This window comes from Leuciscus leuciscus (assembly GCF_965113295.1).
Source record: "Leuciscus leuciscus genome assembly, chromosome: 22".
NCBI classification, from domain to species: domain Eukaryota; kingdom Metazoa; phylum Chordata; class Actinopteri; order Cypriniformes; family Leuciscidae; genus Leuciscus; species Leuciscus leuciscus.
In genome coordinates, this window is record NC_138746.1 from 16,921,541 (window position 1) to 16,930,337 (window position 8,797).

The window sequence follows — 8,797 nt, forward strand, 5'->3', positions numbered from 1 at the left end:
CTAAATACTACAACATTCTTGAGATAATCCCTCACTGATTGTACAAATTATTTTGGCTATTTTAATTCTAAAGCAAAGTTCTGTCCCATGTCTCAAGAATCTTTTTTTGGATTTACAAGGTGTAACGAAACTATCCCATCTAATAATATTAATAGCCTATAATATTTATTCGTTCTTTTAATTGTAATAGCTAAATCTGCCTTCTGCAAAGGTGAAACACGTAAAACAAGAGGGGGGGGGGGGGGGGGGGGGGGCGGACTGAGCAAATGACTGTCTCACTCTCCACACTCAGTGAGCTATAGTGAGCTTACCTATAGACAGTAGTCTATGACGCTCATAAATCAACTCACTATAGGTTTTGAATTAAACCACACCAAGGTTTTTTGGGAGTTGCTGCTTATGTCCTAGTCCTGTGAAGAGACACGAAATAGAAACAGAGCAGAACTGACTAACAGTCTGCTCTTTGTAGAACTTTGATTTCTTTCAGCCCATTTTAAAAACCAGCTTAATACATGGGGGATATGAAGATTACTCCCGAAGTGTTGGAGCAACTACTACAATTATACAATCTTACTCGCCGGGAGTTTATTGAGACGTACCAGATTCAGCCGTTGGTTTACATCCCTGAGTTACCGGCCAGCGCCAAAACTACGTTTGTTATTGTTTACACGGTGATTTTTCTCCTGGCTCTCATTGGCAATAGTCTGGTTGTCTATATTGTCTTAATAAAGCGCGGGATCCAGACTGCCACAAATATTTTCATCTGCTCTCTAGCCGTCAGCGACCTTCTGATATCTTTCTTCTGCATCCCGTTCACTCTGCTACAGAACATCTCCTCTGAGTGGTTTGGGGGTGAGTGTCATTTCGAAATACTTTGTATTAGTCTATAAAACAAAGTTTGTAAGGATGTATGCAGATGTGAATTTGCAGTATGTTGTTTTGCACTAATTTAGCTGATTATAAGGGTTCAATTCGTCTTAAATGAGAAAAATTCTAAACCTCATTTAAAACACACATGCCAAGTTCTTCCAAATAATCTTTGATTAAATGTTGTTTCATCATTTAGAAAAAAAAATACAATTTGCTACAAAAGTTTTGATTGAATGTAATAACAGATTTTTACCTAAGCTAAAGACTGTCTTAGGAATTTAAGTCTTTAAACATGTACATGTTTAGGTGTGTTGGTGTGCAAAACAGTTCCCTTCGTTCAGACCACTGCTATTGTGACTGGGATTCTCACTATGACCTGCATCGCTGCGGAGAGGTATCAGGGGATTGTACACCCTCTGAAAATCAAAAGACAGTGCACCCCACAAAGAGCATACCGAATGCTTGGTATGTAGATTTGTTTTTGCAGTATTTGAATGCATACTTTGCATTACAAATCTAATAAAGCATCTCAATAGTGTTTTCTTTCTGTGTTAGTGGTTGTCTGGATTGCAGCCATGGTGACTGGATCCCCAATGCTCTTTGTTCAACAACTAGAGGTACTGCTCAGGGGTTTTTTTGGCTGAAAAATTCCATTCCATTACCTTTTTTAATTCAACATCCCGCCAGCTTGTTCAAACATTAGCATTCAGACACTGGCACTGCATAGATGTACTGTGATTTCTGTGGGTGAATTACCATTACAAACTTGAGGATTTTCCCAGGATTTAGCTTGTTAAATGTTGTCAGGTGCCTTCTGGTCCAAATAATGAAAAAAGTATCAATGGTGGTCAAGAGTTTGGAATAATTAATATATTTTTATTTGTAGGTGTTTGTATGTGTGTTGAAAAAAGAAAAGTTCTTTTAACTTTTAATTCAACAGTGACAGTAAATACATTTATAATGTTGCAAAATGACCGAAAGTCATCAAAGAATCCTGAAAAAAAAATATCACAGTTTGCACAAAATATTAATCAGCAAAAACAATATTGATAATAATAAAAACCACTATTATTAATTTGGCACCTATAATAATTTATATTAATTGAGCACTAAATCAGCATATTAGAATGTTTTCTGAAGGATCATGTGACACTGAAGACTGGAGTAATGATGCTGAAAATACAGCTTTGCCATCACAGGAATAAATTAAAATATATAATAATAGTTCACAATATTATTTGATCAAATAAATTCAGCTTGGTGAGCATAAGAAACTTTAATAAGAAACATCATTCAAAAACATTAACAGATCTTAATTATTCCAAACTTTTGACCGACTCTGTGTAGACTATTCACATAATAACATCAGTCCATTTCATATGCCACGGCTACATTTATAATGGTTTTCATAGTCTACTTTATTTCAAATCTCTCTGTTTACAGGTGAAATATGACTTTCTGTATGATCTCCATCATGTATGCTGTCAGGAGCGCTGGAGCTCGAGTGCCCAGAGGAAGGAGTATGCCACCTTCATTCTAGTGTTCCTCTTCCTCCTGCCACTTGCGGCCATGCTGATACTCTACACCAGAATTGGTATTGAGCTTTGGATTCGCAAACAAGTTGGGGACTCCTCAGTTCTCAATGCCATGAACCAAAGGGAGGTTAGCAAAATATTCAGGTAATCTTTTTTACCTTATCAGCACATGCTGTATATGACTGCCTCTGATCTAAATGACTATTGCTTGTTTTATAATGTTTTCTTTTTATATATAATTGACTAAATATTTAAGTGCTGCTAATGATTACGATCAGACACTCATTATGCAATCCTCCCTCTTAATGCAACAGAAAGAAGCGAAGGGCCATCAAGATGATGGTCACCATTGTTGTGCTGTTTACTGTCTGCTGGGCACCTTTCCATACAGTTCATATGCTGTTTGAGTACAGTAAGAACATCAAAGTGTCTAGTAAAATATCTGGTAACACTTTATTTTAGTGTCCTTGTATGTACTTACAATAGTAATAAGAGTAAATTATGCATAATTACATGCAACTAACCCTCAACCAAATCCTAATACTACCCTAACTCTATAGTAAGTGCATGCACTTAATTAATATTACTCAGTACTTAAATATATAATTACACTGTAACAATGACACCGTAAAATAAAGTGTAACCAAATATCCAACAGTCTCAAAGTGTGTCTTCTTTCAAATTTCAGCTTCACTTTCTTGTTTCCAGGTTACCTGAACAAGAAGTATGATGACATCACAATCAATATGATTATTGCTGTCACACAGGCCATAGGCTTTTCAAATTCTTTCAACAATCCTATTATCTACGCTTTCATGAATGAGAACTTCCAGAAGAACTGCATGTCCACTCTTTCCCTTTGCATTAGGAGGTCCAGTCACCGTGTAGATGTGAAGGACAAATCGAAAGTAACTTATTGTAAGTCTGCCAGACAGGATGAAGACATCTCTGTCATGCCCAGAATACATATTTGAGCAGGTGCAATCTGCAAGATCAAACATGTGAACATCTTTGTCATCTCTGGAGGAGAGAATTTATGTTGAGAGCAATAGAATGCATGCAAGATGTATTAGAGACTGATATCTAATCTAACGGTTATTTATTTTAATATATTTTAAAATATAAATTCATTCCTGTGATGGCAAAGCTGTATTTTTCAGCATCATTACTCCCGTCTTCAGTGTCATCTGATCCTTCAGAAATCATTATGCTGATTTTCTGCTCAAGAATATTTTCTTTTTATTATCAATGTTGAAAACGGTTGTGCAGCTTCATATTTTTGTTGAAATTGATCAAATGTTTTCAGGATTATTTGATGAATAGAAATATCAAAAGAACAGCATTTATTTGAAAAATAAAATATTTGGAAACAATATAAATGTTTTTACTGTTACTTTTAATCAATTTAATGTATCCTTGCTGAATAAAAGTATTAATTTCTAAAAAAAATCTAACTGAGCCCAAACTTTTGAAAGGTAGTGCATAAGCATAATATAACAGAGACATAATATAACAATGTTTCCAACACAATAACAGACCCTTAAATAAATACATTTGAAAATGTTTTGTCTTTGCTGTGTAATAAAGTGTATTGTCTGCAAGTCCACTCATAAGATTTCTGCTTATGGCAAGGGCCAGAAGCAAGCACCGTGGACAGATGGCCAGTCCATCACAGGGCTCTCTCACAATTCACCTAACTGTATGTCCTTGAACTGTGGGGGACACCGGAGTAGGCTACCCGGAGGAAACATGCAAAAACTTCACACAGAAAGGCCTCGTGGCCTAATTAATAATTATATATGTAATTATTTAATTATTAATAATAAATAATATGATAATTATTCTCTCAGATACACCGTATTGATCTCCTTGTGTCTGCTTGGTTTGTCAGTCATTGTCAACTTGAGTAATTGTTATAGTGAGTAACAAAATTAAATGAATCCTTTATATGTTGAGGTCCGATGTCATTTAATGGTGCGCGACTGACACCTAGCTGTTGAAAATCGAAAATTCATAATATCAATGAATTAGATTACTACTCGTTGTTTAATAAAACGTTTAGAAATGTTAACATCTTATTTGTCAGTTAGTAATGTGACAAGTTATTTCAGATAACTACAACATTTTCATTTAAAGCAGTCGTGACTTACAAATGATAACTATGAATTTGTTGGTGTGATGTTCATTAAATATCCAAAAAATAACACGTTTTTTTCACTTTCACATATCACTTTCAGTCTTATATTTATTAGAAAAATCATTTAAACATTTTTTTTATACAAATTTGATTTGGTATCGCTTTTCAGTCAGGCAGTACCTCATTATACTATTCCACCGCTCCGGCATATTCTCGGGCACCTACAGGTCCTTCTTCCTTTTCCTCGTCCCTGAGCGAGCCGACGCCAAGATGGTGAGTCGACTGTGAACAAATGATTAAGAAAATCTGACTTAATCTTCTCCATCCAACGATATTATAATGTCACTGCGAGCGTGAAGCACACTACGGATATATAATAATAAACTGACAGTTTCATTTAAAAGATATAATGTGTACAGATATGTTTTTGGTAGACCGTAAGATGATGGTGTCTCGGTTCTTACCATCGTGCTACTGTTAAACAGTGGCTACTAGCAGCGTTAAAATGTTATGTTATTGTCATAAACGTGTATTCGTAAACCTGAAATTAGATATATATCAGTTGGGCTTAATAGTAAATACTGGGTCCAGACAAGCTAATGTAGCTAAAGCGCTAACCATGGTTTCATGCTCATAAATTGCAAGTGTTCTGTACTGCACAGCGTTAGTCTACTTCTATACAAGATGCTCACGTTTAATTTTTTATAATACTAATAGATGCTATTGGGTTTTTAACTATACATTACTGTTAAGTAACTGTTCTGAGTAAGAAAAGCGGTTAACGTGTAGTACTCTGCTCTTTGAAAAGTGCCTTCCTGCAATTTTTTCCTCATCAAGCCACTTCAATATTTCAACAAAGTATCTAGATATAATTTTAATCGAGTTCTAACAAATGTCTCTCTTTGCAGAACGACACAGTCACTGTCAGGACCAGAAAGTTTATGACAAACCGGCTGCTTCAGAGAAAGCAAATGGTAAATTAGTGGCATATTTTGTATGCTGGCTTATTGTGATTAAATGTGGATTTTTATTATGCGTTTGCTCATTCATTCTTTACTATTATTGTTTCAGGTTGTCGATGTCCTGCATCCAGGCAAAGCAACAGTCCCCAAAACCGAGATCAGGGAGAAGCTTGCAAAAATGTACAAAACCACCCCAGATGTGGTCTTCGTCTTCGGCTTCAAAACTCAGTTTGGTGGTGGCAAGACAACAGGTTTTGGCATGATCTACGACTCTTTGGACTACGCCAAGAAAAATGAGCCCAAATACAGGCTGCAAAGGGTACGCCACTGACTGATTCTTGTAGGGCTGCACGATTAATCAAAATAAAATCTTAGTGTGATTAAGTTGTAAAGGCTGCAATTTAATTAAATATATGCGCTACCTCTACTTTGAGTTTGGGTCTCATATGCATTTGGGAATATATCTTCCCAAACTTGTAATGAGAAGCACTTGCAACCTAGCTGATTTCAAGGACTTTTTGCGTGTCTTTGTGAAAATAATAGCCTGATTTTGTTTTAAAAATTTAAGACCGATAAATAGTAATTTTGACTCTTGTACTGTGATTTTTTTTTTTCTGAAACTTATTTTAGGGAATATAGGAGTAATATTTCATGTGCTTTAATTTAATAGTAATTTTGTAGTTATGTAATCACAATATTTGGCCAAAAATTGTTCAGTCCTTTCAAACAAGCACAGCAAACTTTTAAAAAATTGCATTTTAAATTGAAATCACAATTTTCGATCAGAAAAAAGACTACGATTACTTTCCTCAAATCATGCAACTCTTGATGCTTGCTTGCAACAAGTGGATGGAGTTTCTTACAGCACTGGTAGTCTACTATGCTGCTTTATTTAGAGTTAGCTTGAAAATCAAACATTTAATGTTGTTTTGTCTTTTCTACTCAGCATGGCCTTTATGAGAAGAAAAAGACATCCAGAAAACAGCGCAAGGAACGCAAGAACAGAATGAAGAAAGTTAGAGGAATCAAGAAAGCCTCTGTTGGTGCTTCTGGCAAGAAGGTAAGGTTCAGTTTTGCTTTATCAGTTCCTGTTTAGGCTTCCGAGCACTTTTGTTTCTTCTGCCCGTGATAGATGTTTATGTCGTCACTGTCTCGGTCATAATATGTAACTTGTCATCTTTCCTCCATTATCAAATCTACATCTGGACTGTAGAAGGTAAATACTTTCACAAGTAGACTAACTGTTGTGGAAGGAGAGTCTGGAGTGATCTGAAAAGTTGACTCCAGACATTTAGCTACTATGTTGATGGCTAATGCTATTGACCAGTATGTGGTAGAAAACAATAGGCCATAGTCCCCCATAAGTAGTGAAAGTAGTGTAGTCACTAATAGTGAAGTGCTGGAATATTTAGTAATCTGTAGAACAAACTATATTGTAATTGCTCTCTGAAAACTATTTGCAAATTCATGCGACAATCTGTTTTCTGGGGCGTAGCATGAAAGTCTGCATTTCAGAGAGCATTTCTAGACATTTCTAGTGTTAGTTGAAAGTTCTCACTTTTGTCCGATCTTTTGCTCTCTTTTGCCTCCCTCGGATGTTTACAGAAATGAAAGACTTGAGGTCTCAGGAGAAGGTAGAGTGGCAATCGGCATTATGTGCTGATGTGATCCACTTTTACCAGTTACTTGAAGTGCTCTGCATGTTCAATCCTAATGCCTCACCCCACTTGCAGATATTTAAAAGATCCTGTGTTTCTAACATGGATACAAATATCTATTTTAATTTATGTACTTTAAATTGTTCCTGTCAGTCTATTTGGCTATAAGTCGCTACTAATTTGTAGCATGCTGTGTGTGGTTAGCATTCACTCATTTGAGGTTAACTAGCCACTTGACTGCATGTCTGCAAGTGTGACCGTATCCCCTGGAGTATTCAGAAACAACCTGTCCCTGTTAGACTCGCCCTTGAAGTGAGCATTTGTCATTAATAGATGTGATATTTAGGGATTTTGTATAGGTATTTTGTTGTGTAGTAGTTTAAGACTGGAATGTTTTATATAAATCTCACTGTAATGCCTTTTCTTTCCTCTTACAGTAAGACCTTCAGGGAAGACCATCGGCCTGAAAATGTTCTTGTACATTGTCAACAAATAAATTCTTTAAAAAAAGTGAATCCTGATGTCTTTGAGTGCTGGATTTTGATGTTTTGGCTTAAAGACCCCCTGTGTTGAAAATCAAGTTTTTAATGTTTTTTGTCTGGTGTTTTTAATGTGCTTTAAGAAAACCATGTGCAAATTCACAAATCAACACCTGAGTATTTTCTCCTTAAAACTGCAGTGAAAAAATGCTAAAATACGGTTTGAAATCGCTGGCGTTTCTTGCGTCACAAACTACCTTGTAACCAATCACGTCAACGTGCCGGTGGGCTTTAGCATATCATTAACTGCTGCGAATCAGGGGAGTCTCAGGAGAAGCCAGGTTATCCCGTAATATTTTTCTGTCGGGTTAATTATGTATTATGTATATGTTGTGATGAACTACCTTTCTCCACTGACACTGTCTGGTTGATGTTCAAAGTGTTTCTGTGCAGATTTTTACAAGGCAGCTGTCTGACTGAGATTGCGAAAGTTAACATGGTTTGTATAACATTAGAATTAGCTCGTTATTAGCTGTTTGATATAGTCAAGCAAAAGGATAATCATATTAGTTGTCTGTCTGACGTAAAGAGCGATACCATTGTGTAGCATTTACTACAGTAACTTAAGTAAAGTTGACAGTGGATCTCTGAGCTGGTGAAGGTTGGGTTAATTTGCATATTAATGGGTCTGTGTATACTAAATGAAGCATGGGTGTAGTTTAAATGTAATTCTGGTGATCAAAGATGAGTTTTAAGGGATGCAATTGACTACAGGGGGATTTTAAATGTTAAATAGCATAGGACTCCACTCACTCCAGTGTCAGCAATATACAAAGTAAACCTAGCACAACAATTGTTGCGTCACCTGAGCTCATAGTCACCTGATTGCTGTCCTATTTAATTTGGACTATTAGTTACTTGTAGATATTTTGGCTCTGAATACACAACCTATAAAAACCTCCACATAGCTAACCTGTTGAAAGAGTAATCTAACTACACATACAACACACACTTGGATTTACACATGGAACAGTGCAGTGGTAGAGAAGATAGTGAGTGCTTAAACTCGCGCTAGACCCAAGTTATGGACATGCAGCTTTACAATTGTTCACATTCTCTGCTCCCTTTCTGTATACAGTTTATTCCAGTTAATATA

General features: G+C 36.0%; 2 protein-coding genes across 3 annotated transcripts; both read left to right on the forward strand.

Annotated features, from left to right (window-relative positions):
* Window positions 1–512: 512 nt before the first annotated feature.
* qrfpra (pyroglutamylated RFamide peptide receptor a) lies at window positions 513–3,456 on the forward strand (the record flags this gene model as incomplete). Its single annotated transcript, XM_082154746.1, has 6 exons — window positions 513–852; window positions 1,177–1,335; window positions 1,426–1,487; window positions 2,314–2,549; window positions 2,720–2,817; window positions 3,114–3,456. 6 exons carry the CDS (start codon window positions 513–515, stop codon window positions 3,377–3,379), a joined length of 1,161 nt encoding a protein of 386 aa, XP_082010872.1. The 3' UTR covers window positions 3,380–3,456.
* A 1,280-nt stretch (window positions 3,457–4,736) lies between these two features.
* On the forward strand, window positions 4,737–7,677 carry rps24 (ribosomal protein S24). 2 transcript variants are annotated; one of them, XM_082153696.1, is made up of 5 exons: window positions 4,737–4,815; window positions 5,451–5,516; window positions 5,614–5,823; window positions 6,451–6,564; window positions 7,110–7,677. In XM_082153696.1, the coding sequence occupies exons 1-5, from the start codon at window positions 4,813–4,815 to the stop codon at window positions 7,113–7,115; spliced, it is 399 nt and encodes a 132-aa protein (XP_082009822.1). In that variant the 5' UTR covers window positions 4,737–4,812; the 3' UTR covers window positions 7,116–7,677. The 2 variants fall into 2 exon arrangements, with proteins under 2 accessions (XP_082009822.1, XP_082009823.1); XM_082153697.1 differs by having other exon boundaries at window positions 7,600–7,677.
* Window positions 7,678–8,797: the final 1,120 nt, after the last annotated feature.

Coding starts and splice junctions, on each gene's coding strand:
- rps24 (XM_082153696.1), top strand. Junction 5,517..5,613: donor TGCTTCAGAGAAAGCAAATG/GTAAATTAGTGG, acceptor TTATTGTTTCAG/GTTGTCGATGTCCTGCATCC. Junction 5,824..6,450: donor CCAAATACAGGCTGCAAAGG/GTACGCCACTGA, acceptor TTTTCTACTCAG/CATGGCCTTTATGAGAAGAA.